This window comes from Spermophilus citellus (genome assembly GCF_964194105.1).
Source record: "Spermophilus citellus genome assembly, chromosome: 10".
Classification (NCBI taxonomy): Eukaryota; Metazoa; Chordata; class Mammalia; order Rodentia; family Sciuridae; genus Spermophilus; species Spermophilus citellus.
In genome coordinates, this window is record NC_138197.1 from 110,018,849 (window position 1) to 110,038,458 (window position 19,610).

A 19,610-nucleotide genomic window follows, 5' to 3' on the forward strand; every position below is an offset into this window, starting at 1 on the left:
CACAAAAGGTTTGGGACATAGCTTAATAGTAGAGCACCCCTTGGTTCAATCCCCACTACTGCAAAAAATAAAATAAAATAAAATCTAACGGATTAATTGGGGTATGCAATGTAGAATCAAGAACAAAAATCACATAATTATTGCAAGAGCTGCAGAAAAAGACTGAAAAACTTCACGCTCATTCATGTTAAAAACACTGGAGAATCTAGGGATAGAAGAAACTTACCTTACCATCCTAAAGGTTATATTTGACAAAACCAAAGTCAACATCATACTGAATAGAGAAAAACTAAAAATATTTCCTCTAAAATAAGGAGCAAGACAAGGGTGTCCACATTCACCACTCCTATCCAATAGAGTTCTTTAAAACTCTAGCCAGAGCAAGCAGGCAAGAGAAGAAAATTAAAGGGATACAAATAGGAAGTCCAACTATTTCTGTTTGCTAATGGCATGATTCTATACCTTCAGGACCCTCTCTCCCCCCCCCCAAAAAAAAAAAAACTCCCCCAGAAGACATCTGATTTCATAAACAAATTTAGCCAAATACCAAGATACAAGATCAACATACAAAAATCAATAGCTTTCCTATACTCCAAAAATAAATTTGTTGAGAAAGAAATTTTAAAAACTATTCCATACACAATAACTTTCATTTGAATTAAAAAATTAAAACTTATTTCAAATAATTTCTGTTGAAAGAAAGATATCAATATACTATGCCAATTCTGATTCTGGATTAGCAATTTCATGGTTAGAAAGAGCTTTAGCATAAGAATATCATCTATTGCTCTAGTAGGCTTGATCATATTGATAGCATTTTTCTTCTCTTCTTGACAAAAAGACCATTTTTTTAGAGCTACCAGCTAAGACTAATTTAAATTTCTTTGTAGAGATATAAAAATAATGATCTAAAGATTTCACTTAACTGCTTTTTATTTTATTCAACACTGTCAAGTATAAACTATAAAAATAATACCTTCCAAAGAACTATATCAACCAGCCTATATCAAATGTCAAAGACTGGTCTCAGTGGTGGTGTTACAATTAATATTGAACATTTTAAGTCAACTGATTTACACATAAAACATAGATCCGAATTTTAACTCACACCTTTGAGAAAAATAGCCAAGATAAGAAGCCACGATAAGCACCTTGATGAGTCAATCAGTGGATATTGGATTATATGTTAGTGTGCTGGAAGGGGAAAATACAGAAATAAGGACAATAAAACTTCCTTACCTTAAATAGACTCTAATCTAAATGAAACACACACACCAGAAAAAAATAAATAAAGAGTCTTCCTATAATGCACAAGCAAAAAATGGATTAATAAGAGCTATGGATACCAGCTCAAGTAGCAGAGGTTATGGGTTTGATTTCCAGTACCAAAAATCAAAACAAATAAGAATTAACATAAAAACCTTCTTAAATGCACCACTTATAAAAAGAAAAAAAATTAGCAAAATCAGATTGGGCTAGCTAGTACGATCCTTAAAAATAACAGTTCGTCCAGGGTGGTGCATGCCTGTAATCCCAGCAGCTAGAACTTCAAAGCTAGGGGCTGGGATTGTGGCTCAGTGGTAGAGCACTCACCCAGCACGTGTGGGCTCTGGGTTCAATCCTCAGCACCACACAAAAATAAATAAATAAATAAAGGTATTGTGTCTAACTACAACTAAAATATTTTTTTAAAAAAAGAGTTCAAAGCCAGCCTCAGCAAAAGCAAGGCACTGAACAACTCAGTGAGACTCTGTCTCTAAATAAAATACAAAATAGAACTGGGGGTGTGACTCAGTGGTCCAGTTCCCCTGAGTTGAATCCCTGGTACCAAATTTTAAGAAAAAGAAAATAATAGTTCAAGCTTGGTTTTGAAAATGGTAAGAGGAATTAAGGAATTCGTGTACACGGCTCATGCCATCTGCTTAATACAAATAGACACAAAGAAAGGGACATTTAAATTGCAAGTGGGTAAAGAACAAATCCTATTACATCAGGGAGAGTGATAAGTCAAGGGAAAGGCAAAAGTAAAAGTTCTTGAACATTGTCTGAAAAAAAAATAAGGGATGTAAATTATCATGTAAGAATACACTACAGAAAAGCGGTGTCCAGAGAGAAGATACATATGTATAACATAAAATAAGAGACAAATTTAAAAAAAGAGAAAACAGGAGAGGGCAGCAAATTAAGCCAACAGAAATACTCTTTGACCAAGTAAAAGAATCAGAATAAAGAGACAAAACTGAAGGACTAGAGAAAAATTTATACTTTAGATTCAACTAGAAAATCTTTTAATAAACATTTCCTTTGTGTTACTAGTTAGTGACTCCAAATATTTATTTACATAATTTTACATTATTTTTGTTTAGAAAAATAGCATTTATTTTTTAATTCATAAATTATCTATTCAGTGATCTAAATATTTCTTTTGTAAATAAAATTCTAAGTTATTGAATTTAATAATGAAACCATGCTCACATATATGGAGGGTTTGCATGGTATATAATTTTTAAATATGGCACAAAAATTAAGGCTAGTAATGAATTATAAGTCCTCTTTCCTAAAGGCTCACATATAAAGTGACCAAGTAATTCCACCACTTTCTACACACCATTCAGACAGTTTTATTCTTAAAGAAACAAAAATATGACAATACCAGTGACTATTCAAACTTCTCTTATTCTAAAAAATTAGTCAAAACTATCTGCCTAGCTGGGTGTGATAGACATCTGTAATTCCAACTACTAAGGAGGTGAGGGAGGATTAGAAGTTGAAGTCTAGCCTAGGGGACCCTGTCTCAAAATGAAAAATAGCAGTGGTTGGGTTGTACTTCAATGGTAGAGCACTTGCCTAGCATGCATAAGTCAAGTGGTCCTGGTTCTATACGTAGTATTAGGGGGAAAAAAAAAAAAACTATTGCACAGATGAGACCTAATAAAATTTTCTTCTAAAAAACCTAAATCATTTTCTTTCTTTTTAAAAGAAACGAATCCACTCACAGTACAAACTTTTCATATGTAAAAGGCTAACTATATTTAGTATTACAAACATTTCATTCGTACTATGGAATCTAAAGCAAATATTTTGGGGAATCCAGTTTGTGAAGACTGATTTCTTAAAAGAATAGTAAAACTCATTAAAAAACATAAGAGTATTAATTCTTAACAAAAATTTGAGATCAATATTATCCCCATTTACAGATGAGAAAGCCAAAGTAGAAAGAACCAACAGGATTTGGTTAAAGAACAGAGATGGATTATTATTCTATATCTAATAAAGTTTCACAACACAATTTAGACAGAAATCAATTTATCCTTTCTAAAATGTATCCTATTCAAGTATAATTATAAAATGCATGCTAAGCCATCTCATAACCATCTCATTTGGGTATGGAAAATTCTTTCCTTCTAAATGTCCATACTTTTAATCAACTATTTCCTCAATACACTTTCTTATAATTTCCCTTTGTTAGGCTTCACTCATTATTTATATGTTATCTGCCCAGGTAGTGAGAATGGATGAAAAAGAATGACATTTTTAATGCTTACAGCTAGCTCTCTGACATCTTAGATTTTATGAGATGTATATGCTTTTGTGAAAAGAGTTAATTAAATGGAGTGAGGGATTTTGCTTAAATGTCAGAATATAATTTTTATTAGACACTAATAAGGAAGTTTCTTCAATTTTCTAATTTTTTAAAATATTTATTTTTTAGTTATAGGTGGACACAATACCTTTATTTTATTTTTATGTGGTGCTGAGGATCGAACGCAGTGTCTCACACTTGCTAGGCGAGCCCTCTACCTCAGAACCACAACCCCAGCCCTATTTTCTCATTTTTTTTAAGGTTTCAAGGACAATAATTATAAAACATTAAAGATAAAAACCTTAACTGAAATCTATTTCCATGCATGCATAGGATGAACCCAACTACTAAGTATAAGTACAAAGCTCTAATAAATATAAATATATATATATGAAAACCTTGATATTAGCATAAAACAACTATCTTTTCCATCTATTATATATTACAATGTTACCTATCCACCATGATGATGCCTATGACTCACAAAATCTGCCCAAGGTATTTGACATAACCTTCAAAAGAACAGGTGACACATTTCCAAATGCAGAACACTTGCATATCACCACTGTCAAGACTCGCAGTTTGTCAAAAGCCTGAGGTAAGAAGGAGTTGGGGAAGCAGATAACAAGGTAATAAAATCAGATGCAACACTGTGCTTATTCAGATTAGTGATCAATTCCAAAACAAGAAAATACTTTGGAAAAAAAATTGTGAAGTGTTGCACTATGTAAGACATTATTAAAATTAATAAAATCTTATATTCCCTAATCAAAAATGCTCCAAATTTGCCAAACTAAATCATTTATCCTATATATTTCCCATAAAAAGCTATCATACTTCCTTCAATAATGTGTATTTACAGGTACATATATGTGTATGCAAATATATAAATCTGGCCCTCAATACCTGTCGCATCTTCAACTGACCATCAATTAAATATATCTGATGGGGAAAAAACAATAAAAAATAATAATACAGAGGGAGAAGAGATGGTGGAATAGTGAGAGGCAGCATTTCTCTTGGCTTGGCTACCCAGAACTCAAAACAGCGGGAATACCACGTCTCCCGGAGGCTTAGAGTAAAAAATCCTGAGACTGAGACTAGAGGGACAGTCAGCCCTAGCCAAACCACGGACTACTTATTAGTCAGATATCTTAAAAAGGAGGAACCTCTCCACCAGAATTTATTGATCATCTGCAATCCAGGAGCCATCTTGGGACTGCAGTGTGGCGGAGCCTACGGAAACTGAAACCCAGATCTGTGAGTTTGCACCTAAGTCTGCATGGGCCTGTATGAGCCTAGCAATCCAGGGGAAAGTTAGAAACTGAGAGCATTTCGCTCAGGTGAATAAAGGTTAGAGAGGCTGGAGAAAGCTGGGCTCTCCCCAGCCCCACAAATCCTGGAGCCTGGGGATGACTCCCTCCCTAATCCAGCATCCTGCCAGGTCCAGCGTCAGCCCAGCAACCAACAGGGATCTCCGGGTCTCCAATCCCCAGTCTTCCAAGCCCTCCCTAGCCCCCAACCAGGCCCATTGTTTGCAGCTATATGGCCAACCCGCAAGTCTCAGCACCTGGTCATGATCCATGATATAGAACAGTCCTCTGACACAGGCACCCAGAACCCAGCCCTCAGGACCTCCTGGTAGAGAATTCCCTGATCAGAAATTCAAAAGGGTGGGGACAAAAGTGATCTAGTTTGGAGACTAAATCAGAGACCAGGAATTCTAGTGTCCTCCGGCAAGATAAGGGGATAAGATCAGGTTCCTACATCACATGTGTGGAACCTGAAGCAGATTCCTGGGGTGTAGTCTTCCAATGTGGATAGGCAATTGCTATACCCTGCCTCCAGGAATTCTGCCTCCAGTACTAACCCTCCCACCCTAGAAACCCTCACTATCCTGAGGATGGAGCCGCCATCAAACTCCAGACGACCCCACCTATCAACAGAGAAGGGAAGCTGCAATTGTTTGTTTTTCCATCAAGATCCTTTCTCTTTCTTTCTCTTTCTCTCTCTCTCTCTCTCTCTCTCTCTCTCTCTCTCTCTCTCTCACACACACACACACACACACACACACACACACACACACTCCTCTACCATTTTGGAAATCAAATATTTTTCATGCATCAATTTACTGAGGTCTGGGATGTCTGAATAGTATATTCCAGTTTTGTTGTGTATTCTTTTATTTTTACTTTTTAACTTTTTCCTTTTTGACTTTATATATACTTTTCCTCTCACTCATCTGTTTCCCTGAATTCTCTTTCTTGCTTTTCTCCTACTAACAGCCAACCTCTATTAATTCCTCTTTCATGCTTCCTATAATAATTTTTTACTTCAATCTTCTCTCCTCCTTCCTCATACACATCACATTCTACACCACTTCTGTTCTCTTTGTTCACTATTAGAAATTGTAAACTCCTTTTGCAAAATTACTATTTATGTTGTAGAGAATAACTGAACACACCATTTCTGTTTAATGTGAAAAAACTGTAGAAATCTTACTAGGAGCTATTTGGTTTAAGGATGTATATTGTTTTCATTGGGTGCTGTTAATATTGGTCTCCCCTTGAAGGTGAAGTTCTGGAAACCTTCAGGGACACTATAAGTATACAGGGTAGACACTGTACTGCCTCAGATATACACTGCTAGATGGGAAGTTACACAAACTACATGAAAAAACAAGGGAATAAGGCACTCCAAATAAACCAAGATGGTCCAATAATAGAATCCAATGACAACAAAGTAGAAGAAATGTCAAAAAAGGAGTTTACAAAATACATAGTTAAACTGATCCATGACATAAAGGATAATGTAAGGAGTGAAATCAGAGATAAAATTCAGGAGGTAAAAGATCACTTCAAATAAAGAAATAGAAATTCTGAAAAGCAGAAATCCATGAAATGAAGGAATCAATAAGCCAAATTAAAAATTAAATGGAAAGCATCACCAACAGACTAGACCTCTTAGAAAACATAAACTCAGGCAATGAAGACAAAATATATAATCTAAAAAATATAAAGTTGACTATGCAGAGAAGATGGTAATAAACCATGAAGAGAACTTCCAAGAATTATGGGATAACACGAAAAGACCAAATTTAAGATTTATCATGATGAATGAAGGCACACAGATACAAACCAAGGGAATACACAATCTGTTCAATGAAATAATATTAGAAAATCTTCCAAATCTAAAGAATGAAATGGAAAATCAAATATGAGAGGCTTACAGGGTCTCAAATGTGCAAAATTACAACAGACCCACATCAAGGCACATTACAATGAGAATGACTAATATACAGAACAAGGATAGAATTTTAAAGGCTGTGAGAGAAAAAGATCATATATAAGGGCAAACCAATTCGGATTTCAGCTGATTTCTCAACCCAGACCTTCAAAACTAGGAGGAACAGCTGGGTGGCAGAGTGGCACAGCCTGAAATACCAGTGGCTTGGGAGCCTGAGACAGGAGAATTGGGAGTTCAAAGCCAGCCTCAGCAACTGCAAGGCACTAAGCAACTCAGTGAGACCATGTCTCTAAATAAACTACAAAATAGAACTAAATAATATTATCAATAATTTAGACTTAACAGACATAAATGAAATATTTCACCCATCAATGAGCAAATACATTTTCTTCTCAGCAGCATACAGATCCTTCTCTAAAATAGACCATATCTTATGCCACAAAGCAAATTCTTAGTAAATACAGAAAAACAGATAATATCCTGCATTCTGTCAGATTGTAATGGAATGAAAATAGAAATCAACAATAAACTAAGAGAAGCTACTCTAAAACCTGGAGACTAAATAATGTGCTACTCAATAATGAATGGATAGCAAAAAAAAATCAACGATGAAATAGAAAATACTTAGAGGTAAATGAGTACACTGATACAGCATATCAAAATCTCTGAGACACTATGAAGGCAATGTATTGAGCTCATTCATTAAAAGAATAGAAAGTGAATGAATAAATGTCCTAACATTACATCATAAAACCCTAGAAAAAGAAGAACAAATCAACACTAAAAGCAGAAGACAAGAAATAATTAAAATCAGATGAAATCAAAACAATTCAAAAATTGACAAAACAAAAAGCTGGTTCTTTGACAAAATAAAATTGATAAACCCTTAGCCATGCCAATGAAGAGAAAGAGAATACTCAAATTACTAAAAATTGTGATAAAAAAGGAATAATCACAATAGACACTACTGAAACATAGAAGATAATTAGAAACTATTTCGAAAATTTATTATCCCAATAAAATAGATAATCTTGAAGACATTAACAGATTTCTAAAGACATATGACCTACCCAAACTGAATCAGAGGACTTACAATTTAAACAGATCAATTTCAAGCAATGAAATAGAAGATGCCAGAAGCCTACCAATCAAGAAAAGCCCAGGCAGACAGATTCTCAGTCAAGTTCTACAAGACCTTTAAAAAAGAATTAACACCAAATTATTCCATGAAGTAGTAAAGGAGGAAACACTCCCAAACTCATTATATGAGGCTAGTATTACCCTGACACCAAAACCAAACAAAGACACATTAAGGAAAGAAAACTTGAGACTAATACCACTGAAGAACAAAGATGCAAAAATTCCCAATAAAATTCTAGCAAATCTCATACAAAAACATATTAAAAAGATAGTGCACCGTGATCAAGTGGGGTTCATCCCATAGATACAAGGTTGGTTCAAAATATGGAAATCAATAATCATAATTCATCACATCAATAGACTTAAAAACAAGAATCATATGATCTTTAGCTGCAGAAAAAGTAGTTGGCAAAATACAGCACCCCATTATGTTCAAAACACTAGAAAAACTAGGAATAATAGGAAAATACCTAAACACTGTAAAAGCTGTATATGCTAAACTCAAGGCCAACATCGTTGTAAATGGAGAAAAATTGAAAGCATTCCCTCTAAAAACTGGAACAAGACAAGGATGCCCTCTTTCACCACTCTATTCAACATAATCCTTGAACCTCTAGCCAGAGCAATTAGAAGAAGGAAATTAAAGAAATACAAATAGGAAAAGAAGAACTTAAATTATCACTATTTGCCAAAACATGATTCTATATTTAGAAGATCCAAAAAAATACCACCAGAAAACTTCTAGAACTAGTAAATAAATTCAGCAATGTAGCAGGATATAAAATCAACACCCATAAATCAAACATGTTCTTGTATAACAAACTTGGTAGTTTTCCTAATTTCTCTTTCAGTGGATTCTTCTTTCTAAGGACTGCTTTGGCTATTCTGGGTCTCTTATTTTTCCAAATGAATTTCATGATTGTTTTTTCTATTTCTATGAAGAATGTCAATGGGATTTTAAAAGGAGTTGTAGTAAATCTGTATAATGCTTTTGGTAGTATGGCCATTTTGACAATAATAATTCTGCCTGTCCAAGAGAGCTTGGGAGATCTTCCAGTCTTCTAAGGTCTTTTTCAATTTCTTTCTTTAGTATTATGTAGTTTTCTTTGTAGAGGCCTCCCACCTCTTTTGTTAGATTAATTCCCAAGTTTTTTTTTTTTTTGAGGCTATTGGGAAGAAGAAGAAGAAGAAGAAAGAAAGAGGAATCACAATACAAGACCTTAAACTATATAACAGAGCCATAGTAACAAAAAACAGCATGGTATTGGCACCAAAACAAATACATAGACCAATGATACAGAATAGAACACACAAACATAAACTCACATAAATACAGATCTCATACTAGACAAAAGTTCCAAAAATATTCATTGTAGAAAAGATAGCCTCTTCAACAGATAGTGCTGGGAAAACTGGAAATCCATAGGTAACAAAATAAAATTAAACCCCTATCTCTAACCCTGAACAAAACTCAACTCAAAGTGGATCAAAGACTTAGGCAATAGAACAGACACCCTGAGCCTAACAGAAAAGAAGATAGGCCCAAATCTTCATCATCTCAGCTTAGGAACTGACTTCCCTAAGAAGACTTCTAAAGCTCAAGAAGTAAAACCAAGAATCAATAAATGAGCTGGAGTTGTAGCTCAGTAGAGCACTTGCCTCCCAAGTATGAGGCACTGGGTCTAGCACCACATAAAAACAAATAAAGGCATTTTTAAATATATTTTTTTAAATATATTTTAAAAAAAGAATAAATGGGATGGAAAATCAAACTAAAAAGCTTCTCAGCAAAGGAAACAATCAATAATGTGAAGATAGAGCCTATAGAATGGGAAAAAATCTTTACCACACACACCTCAGATAGAGCACTAATCTCCAGGATATATAAAGAACTCAAAAAACTTAACATCAAAAAAACAAATAACACAATCAATAAATGGGCTAAGGAACTGAACAGATACTCACAGAAGAAGAAATACTAGTGGTCAAGAAAGATATGAAAAAAATGTTCATCATCTTTAGCAATTAGAGAAATGCAAATCAAAACTACTCTAAGATTTTATCTCACTCCAGTCAGGATGGCAATTATCAAGATTACAAACAATAATAAATGTTGACAAGAATGGGGGAAAAGGTACACTCATATATTGCTGGTAGGACTGCAAATGGGTGCAACATAATGGAAAGCAGTATGGAGATTCCTCAGAAAACTTCAAATGGAATGACCATTTGACCCAGTTACCCCACTCCTAGGTTTATACCCAAAGGACTTAAAATCAGCATACTACAGTGATGCAGTCATATCAGTATTTATAGCAGCTTAATTCACAACAGCTAAACTATGGAACCAACTTAAATGCCCTTCAACAAGATAGAATGATGTGTGTTAATGCAAATATTATTACATTCTATATAAAAAAAACTTGAGCACCCAAGGATTTTGGTATGGGGCAGGGGTCCTGGAACTAGTGTCTAATGGATACAGAGAGACCACTATATACACAATCTTTGCTTGATTATATGGCTGTCTATTTCATTTATCAATGTCAAATCATGTCTTTTATAGTAGTTTAGTATTTCAAAAATACCTCACTGATGATAAACATCCACCACATGCAAATTGCTATTCTATTTATCCTAGTTGGTTTCCAAAGGGTGGAAGATTTGTTGTGACTTCAAAAAAATTAAAAATAAAACTCACATACAAAGATAAAATAAATTGTTATATAAAAATCTCCTATATATAGTTTGGCAGGTGAAAAAAAATGGGAGAGATGCAGAGGTTTACTAGAGAATGGTATCGCCACAGAGGAAGTTTTAAACATCAACATCAAGAGTTGATAGAAAAATGGGTAATAGCAAAGCAGTAAAATTATTTGGAAAAGTGGTTGAGGTTCCTAATCAGTTTCAACACGTATGTAGCCTACAACTCTGCAAATTTACTTGTGGGTATATAACATAGGAAATTTTTTCACAATGCACAATACTGATACATGAATGTCCATAGCAGTAAAATTTACAGTAGCAAGGGAAAAGAAAACTCTGAAAAATAGAGGAGGTAAAAATGAACCACTTCTAATGCATACCAAAATATAATACAGCTACAGAAGAAAAAATACTCATAATTGAGTTATAAACTGAACTGACCACTTTTTTTGAAACATTATTTTTCTTTGGAAAGAATGACAATTCTACCAATTACTTGAATAGAAAGATAACCTGTCAAATCAAGGAATATAAATGGTAGAATTTAATGCCAATATTAAAATTCAGGCTTTTAAATGAAGTTTCCAATTTACGGAAACTTGTGTCCACCTCTATGAGCTTGACAGCTTCCTCATGCTGAAAGCCTACCCTAGGAATGATAGTGATACTGATAATATTATTGTGTTTACATTGTACAATGAAACATATCAACATGTGAAAGATCTGAGTATCTCAGTGAACAAATATTTGCCATGTGACTAATGTATGATGCACAGCAAAAGATCCATTCAAAAAGCAAGATGAACCAATAAATTTTAATGTTACAGGGTACAAAAAAGTATACTCTACCCTGGGCTCAAACATTGCAATTAAACTTTGAGAAATTATCACTTATCAGATTTTAGTACAGTATCAGATAAAAATAGCTACAATTATCTCACAAAGATATTAAAACATTCTACCCTTTTCAAACTACATATGTGTATGAGACTAAATTTTCTTCATATACTTTAAACATCATGACAGACTGAACATAGAAGCATAAGTATCCATCCTAAATTAAACCAGACATTAAAGAGGTTTGTAAAGATTTCACTATTCTTACTGAATTCTTGTGTTTTGAAAACTAATCTTTTTTTCTAAGAATAGTTATATTAATATTTATGAGTTGTTTTTAAATAATAATGATTGCTAATTTTTCTTTTTAATTTATAATATATAAGTATCCATTGATATAACTTCCTCTTAATCTCCTCAAAAATAAGTTCTTTGTAGTCTTTAATAATGTTGTGAACATAAAGAATGCTAGCCAAAGGCACAATCAATAAATTACTCTCAATCTCAGCAGTAGCATCTTAAAACAGTATCTATTCTCTCACATTGTTTTTGAGAATCAGCAGCTAAGTGAGTGATTCTGCCTCAGAGTCTCTCATAGGGTTGTAATAAGCTATGGACTAAAGTTACAGATTATGAAGACTAAACTAGATTTGAAGGATGTGTTTCCAAGCTCATTCACATGGCTGTCGGCAGGAGGCTTAATATTTACAGATCATTGTATTTATCTCTTTTTTCCTTACTATCATTTTCTTTTTCTTTCTTGGCTTTCCCATTATAGTTCAACAAAATATTAGTTTTAAGTTATTAAGCAGAGCCAACCTTCAACATACCTTTGAATAAAAGAGTTTAATACTCTCTACCACAAAAAAAAAAAAAAGTAAAGACATGGGAAAAAAAGTTTTAATACCAATAATCCCTCACACCATAATTAAATATTCACTATTAACCTTTTATAAAGAAACAAGGCAGAAAATATTAATGTTAAAAAATACAAGGAAAAAAAACAGAGTTGGAGGTCTCACACTTTCTAATTTCAAAACTTATTATAAAGCTATACTACTCAAAACACTATGGTTCTGACACAAAGACATAGAGATCAGTGTAATAAAGAGACCACAAATAAACTTTCACACATCTAGTTACTATGGTCTCAATGCTGTGTCCTCCTAAAAAGCATACTTTGAAAGCCTAACCCCTAAAGAGATGGTATGAAGAGGTGGGGTCTTTGAGAGGCGATTAGGTCATGAATAAGATAGCGCCCTTATAAAAGAAGCCTCAGGGCTAGAAATGTAGCTCAGCAGGATGCAGCTTGCTTCACAAGCTCAAGGCCCTAATTTCAATGTACCACCACAGAAATAGATAGATAGATAGATAGATAGATAAATAGATAGATAGATAGATAGATAGATAGATAGAGTACTCAGGGAGATGAATCACCTACCAAATACCAAATCTGCCAGTGCAGATTTTGGATCTTGGACATTCCAGTCTCCAGAATAAGGGGAAAAATAATAGTTTATGTTAATCATAAACTATTCAGGTTATGGCATTTTGTTATTGGAATGCAAAGATAATGACAATAGCCAAATAATTTTTATCAAGAGTGTCAATGGGGAAAGAACAGTCTGTCAACAAATGTTGCTAGGGAAAGATGAATATCAATGTGCAAAAGAATAAAATCGGACCCTTACTTTACACCACATACAAAAATTAACTCAAAATGGATTAAAGACCTAAACATGAGACCTAAAACTATAAAACTCTTGAAGGAAAAAATTCATGATAAAATTTATACGACGCTCAAATCATAGGCAACAAAAGTAACCATAGAAAAACTAGACCAAGCTGAAATTTTAAATTTTTGTACATCAAGAGAAGAAAAGACTGAAAAGGCTTTGCAAATCAAATATTTGATAAGGAGTTGTACTTGCAGCAAATTATATATCTGATACAGGGTTAATATTCAGAATATATAAAGAACTCTTACAACTCAGTAACAAAAAGGAAAATAGCTGGGCACAGTGGCACATGTCTGAGGCTGTGCTGAGGCTGAGGCAGAAAGATCACAAGTTCAAAGCCAGCCCTGGGCAATTTAGTAAGATTCTGTCTCAAAATAAAAAATTTTAAAGGCTGAGGATATAGCTCAGTAGTGGGGCATCCTGGGTTTAATTCCCAATACTACAGAAGAGAAAAAAAACATTAAAATTTTATAGGCAGCAAACATAAGAAAAGATTTTCAGGATACTATTTAATAGAGAAATGTAAACTAAAACCACAAGATTCTACCTTACACCCATTAAAATAGTTACTCTCAGAAAAATAAAATTAAAAGAGTAACAAATATGAACAAGGATGTGAAGAAACTATAACCTTTGTACACTGTATAAAGGAAAAGGGAAAGTAAAAAGGTAGTGATTTCTTAAAAAATTAAAAATAGAATTACTATATGATCCAGCAATTTCACTTCTAAATGTAATATACATGTATGTGTATTGTGTGCGTTTAACAAGAGTGTCATGACCATTCAATGGATAAAGGGCATTCTTTTCAACAAATGTTGCAGGGGAAAATGAATATCAATGTGCAAAAGAATGAAATTGGACCCTTACCTTACACTGTATATACAGACACACACATACACATGCACAATAGAACTGAAAGTAGGGTACCAAAAAGTATGTGTATACCTACATTCAGAGTATTATTCAGAATGGTCAAAAAGATGGAAGAAACCCAAATATCCATCAACAGATGAATGGATAGTATGTTAAATACAAAGAACGTTATATTATTTAGCCTTAAAAAGTAGATTCTGGGCTGGGGATGTGGCTCAAGCGGTAGCGCGCTCGCCTGGCATGCGTGCGGCCCGGGTTCGATCCTCAGCACCACATACCAACAAAGATGTTGTGTCCGCTGAGAACTAAACAATAAAAATATTAAAAATTCTCTCTCTCTCTCTCTCCCCCCTCTCTCACTCTCTCTTAAAAAAAAAAAAAAAAAAAAGTAGATTCTGACACAGTTACATGGATGAACCTTCAGGACATTTTATTAAATGAAATAAGATAGTCACAGAAAGAAAAATACTCAATGATAACACTTTCAGAAATACTTAGAACAGCAAAATTCAAAGAGATAGAATGGTGGTTGCCAGGAACTCAGAATAGGACTACTAGAGAGTTGTTTAATGGTTATAAAGTTTTGGTTTTGCAAGATCAAAAGAATTCTGGAGATTAGTTTGTACAACCAGGTGAATATATTTAGCACTAAAATATATACACACATACACACTCACATAGAATCAGACATTTTGTTCTATCATATAAATAAGATACACAAAACTAAAATTTAAGACATAAAATCAATTAACAAATATATGTAGCTTTAAAATCCTCACCTGATTTTTTTGTGTTAACTCATGAACTGAACCTTTAAGGTTTTGTAATTCCTGCACATATACAGCAACTTCCTGGGGACCTTTGGCAAGTTCACTCCTTAACTGGCTTATTGTAGCCTAAAAAAATAAAATAAAAATTAGAGCAAACTAAATTTAAAAAGGAAAGAGAAGTACACAAAGGCTTTAAGATTATCAATTTTTTGTTGTAGTAGTAGTTAAATTGAAATAACACTTGGAACCTTCAAGTTGATTCTTTGTCCTACCACCCTCAAAATAACATCACATTATTTTGGGCTTGAAATTAAATTTAAAATTTTATCTAACATGTACAACACCGTTTATCTAATAATACACAAAATGAAACGTTGTCTGAGGTAAGCATCAAACAGCAAACTTCAGTTCACTGGTATGGAAACTCTATACTTCAATCCTCTTGAATTTAAAGAGGATAAGCAAGTTATGTCTACGTTTTTCCTAATTTCAATAACATGAGCTTCTCCTTTTAAAACAAGTAAATATAAAGCATGAACATATAATAATATAAGAGAAAGTTAGTTAAACAAAGATCCTGAAAATATAAACTTTCTATATACTAAAGCTCAACCATTTGAAAGACCACCTACTGCTTGGTTTCCTGAAAATGATATTAACAAAAGAAATCTGTATTTCTTGTAATGCTTGCTAGTTTTACTTTTCACATTCTTAAAGTTTGTTATTTTCATTGTCTCTATTCTTTATCACTGAATAAACTTATATAATAAGGATGAGAAATATTTAAATTGAGATTTTGATTGTGAGGGAGGAGAAGAAAGTGAGTCATAGACTTTCCCTTTTCCTATTGTAAATTATGAATCATTTTAATCTTTTACAATGATGATGTGACATGTTTATATTTGGGGGAAAAATAAACCTAAAAAAGACAAAAATGTCAAAGGAAATAAAATACACTCTTCTTTCAACTTCCCCATGAGTAAAATTCAAACATCTCTGCCCTTGCCACCTTAACTTTTCTTCCCACTTAACAGGCCAACCTCATTGGTACCTTGGACTTCACTTAGAACATGCCATAACTTCTCAGGAATCCTCACTCCCAAGGCTGCACCCTCGTTCTTATTTACTCCTTCTCACTCATATCCTCCTTGAGATGGTCCCTGACCATTCTAAAACAGCCCCATGTTATTCCTAATTTCCCTACTGCCCATATCCTGCATTTTCCCCCTTCTTCATAGCAAATGTTCATTACTTGTCTATAATGATTGGTTTAGTTAGATATTGTTTGACTTTCACAAAAGAATATCAACCTTATGAGAGCAGACATTAACTTATTCAGTGCTATATTCCCCACACCTAAAATACTTCCTGCCACTTAGCATGAATCCAAAAAATACTTCCGAAAGGAATGAGTCATTATACCTCCGAAGATTTAGTAGATATTTATTCCCATTGAAACAGTATATTAGTCCCTATAAAATAGTTTGCAGTTCCTTGATGCTATATTATTCAACATTAAATTTTTACTAAAATCTTTAAATTACAAAATGATTAAGAAACATTTCAAACAAACTTTCTGCTTGTTGTTTTAGAATTAAAATTATGTGTTTACTACTATAAGTAATCATTTTACATTGGTTGAAATTTTGCTGATTAACAAAACAAAAACAAGCATTCTTTGAAGATATGAGATTGCCTTAAAACACAAAACTGCCATATGACAATAGAAAGTTAGGTTAGCACTAATATCAAAAAGCCTTCCATAAACACATTACCTCAAATTTAAGCATCTCCATTAGAAAGCACAAAAAAATAATAAAATGATGGATGAAATGTGGAACACAAGACTGACAAAATTATACATTGAATACACAATAAAAAATGTCCAAACATACCTTAAAAACTGATATCTTAAATTAACATACTTAAAAATATTTAAATACTCTTTTTAATAGCTAAAACATAAACAGTTATTCCATACCTATATAAACATTCTTACTCTTAAAACTAAGATGTAAATGAGCTTATTTGAAAGACAGATAAAATTCTTTAAAAATTATTTTCAATAAAAACCACACCAAATATAAATGGAATATAGCTGATATTTTCAATGATGCAAATTTTTAAATTAATACTTTTGAAATCTTTAAATTCTCAATTTCTAATCTATAAAACAGCCAATTATTAGTTGAAACCTTTAGAATAAAAAATATGCTTTTAAAAATATAAATACAAAGTCAACTAATTCTCAAGGTATATGTCCAATTAAAGTAATAAACCTAAAGACATTTAATAATGTACACTACATTATATATCTTCAGCCCCAACTAGTAATAGTAGTCAAATAAATCCTTACATCTTTAGCTTCTTGAATTTCTGTTAATCTGTTTGTTTCTGATGCCAATACTGAGATTCAGTAAAAGCAATGTCCATAATAAAAATTTTTCTCCTAAATTCTTTAAATGCATAATGACTAACCCACTTGAGAACAAATAGGACTGAATTTTAATAAATTAAAAAATATATGACACATCATCAAAGTAGAAACTAAAAAAAATGGAGTTATAAACAAATAAGTGAGATGAAGCAATTAGACAATAATTTTTCATATGCAAATGGAGTAAAATACAGCTCAAAAATATTTTAAGCTATTACTAAACACAAATATTACAACATAGAATTTTGCAAAAAAAATTTAAAGTAATAATAATGAATATTAGGACAAGGTTGATGGTACAATTTTGCTTATAAGGCAAACATCAAGCCTCCTAAAATAGGAGACAACGTACTACAGGCTTTGGATGATACCTGGTTTAAAACCCTAGTTTCTTTATATTAGGTACATGACTATGAACAAGTTACTTAACCTAACTGAGCTTTAGGCTCTTCTGTGTAAAACAGATCTAATACTTAACTAAATGGGGTTTTAAGAAACAAATGAAACCACATTTGTTAAAGTGCCCAACATGGTATCTAAAACCTAGTGATGCTCAATGAGTTCAATTCTAATAGTAATATTAGCCTGAATGATACTACCACTTCTTAAAGTTATTACAAATATTTTAACATTGCCTGAGGTTTCATTCCTCATTATGTACCTATTACTAAGTAAGTAAAGAATAAATATCTTCTTTGTTTCACGGAAAATATAGTGAAATATTAAATTACCTATTCAAGTACTTGGCAAGACTAAATTTATTTTAAATACCTGAAATGAAAACTTTTTATGAAAACTTCAACAAAGTTAATAAGTAAAACAATTGAGGCCAGGGTTGTAGCTCAGTGGTAGAGCACTTGCTTAGCATACATGAGGCACTGGGTTCGTTCCCCGACACCACATAGAAATAAACAAATAAAATAAAGGTATTGTGTCCATCTACAACTAAAACAAAAATTCAAAAACAGAAGAAGTAAAACAATTGATTTTAAGCCATTATCCTTCTTTCCCAGAAACATCTTTTCTATAAAAACAAAACAAATATATTCTTTCCTTCAGTTAGCCCTCCTTTAGGATAAAGGGAGACACTGAATTCTTTCACATTCAAATCTTTTATAACTCTAGTCATAACTTTTTTCATTTTAAATGATCTTCTTTTTGCCTTTTAGATAATTTAATCTAAATGAATAAAAACATAAGTTTGTTTAAAATAGTTCCAAATTAAACTTATAATAATTCTTAAAGTATTTTTCAGGAATATTTCCTCATTACCAAGTTATGTAAGTTTCTGCATATATTTTTACAAATGGAACTAAATATATAAATTTCTTTTCCTTATTAATATTCTTACTTATCAAGTATATGTATAACTCCATAACTCTCAGCTGGGAAAGGTCTTGTGCTCTAAAAGCAACAACATTTATTTTAAAATTTTAATAATATTTAAAGAAAATTATAAATCAAAAGAGAGTACAAGATTTTTTTTAATTTGAAAATACCAGAAGGCAGGCAGATCTAATAAAAATAATTCATATTCATAGGGCACGGTGGCCTGTAATCCCAGGGGCTCGGAAGCTGAGACAGTAGGTTCCCAAATTCAAAGTCAGTCTCAGCAACTTAGGCAAGTTTTATAAGATAAAAGTAAAACATATATGACTGTCAGACCACTATAACTATACACAAATATTTTTCATATCAAATAAAGCAAATAGTATTTTGAAAAGCCACTTGGAAAAATCTCAAATCTTGGTTTTATTCAACAGTATGCACTATCTAAGCTAGTATCATTACCTCCGAGTTAGCATATTCTACTTGTAACTTTTTGCACTCATCTTTGAGTTTTTCAGATTCTCTCTCACGCTCCAAGGTCATATTATCCATTAGCGTTTGAACTTGGACCAATTCTTTCTTTAGCACAGCAACATCTTCTATACCAGGTCTCTGAAGCTGTGAAGTTACACATTTTAATTAAAAATTACAGTAAAAAACTAAAATAATATACATTTTTAGAATGAATTTACTAAAAAGAAATCAAAATGAAGATAATCCTATCAATTTTTGGACTCTGAAAATTAAACACTGATATCTCTCTCCTAATAAGCCACCTCCTCTTCTCACTCTCTTGCATTTAACAATATTACCACTGAAGGTACAATCTAGCAAATTCACAATTATCTTTAGTTCTTCATTTCCTTTCCTTTCCTTCACAAACAGCATAAATTGGAAATAACAACAACTTGGTAAATGCTACGTGTCTTATTTTTTCTATCCTAGGA

At 32.6% G+C, this 19,610-nt stretch overlaps 1 protein-coding gene across 2 annotated transcripts in view; it reads right to left on the reverse strand.

Annotated features, from left to right (window-relative positions):
* EEA1 (early endosome antigen 1) overlaps positions 1-19,610 on the reverse strand; it is a 137,257-nt gene that overhangs the window by 53,835 nt on the left and 63,812 nt on the right. For both annotated transcript variants that reach the window (XM_081309177.1, XM_081309176.1), the window contains exons 9-10: positions 19,126-19,281; positions 14,907-15,023 (exon numbers count right to left, since the gene is read on the reverse strand). In XM_081309177.1, the coding sequence (XP_081165303.1) occupies positions 14,907-15,023; positions 19,126-19,281 (273 nt within the window). The remainder of the gene's footprint in view (positions 1-14,906; positions 15,024-19,125; positions 19,282-19,610) is intronic.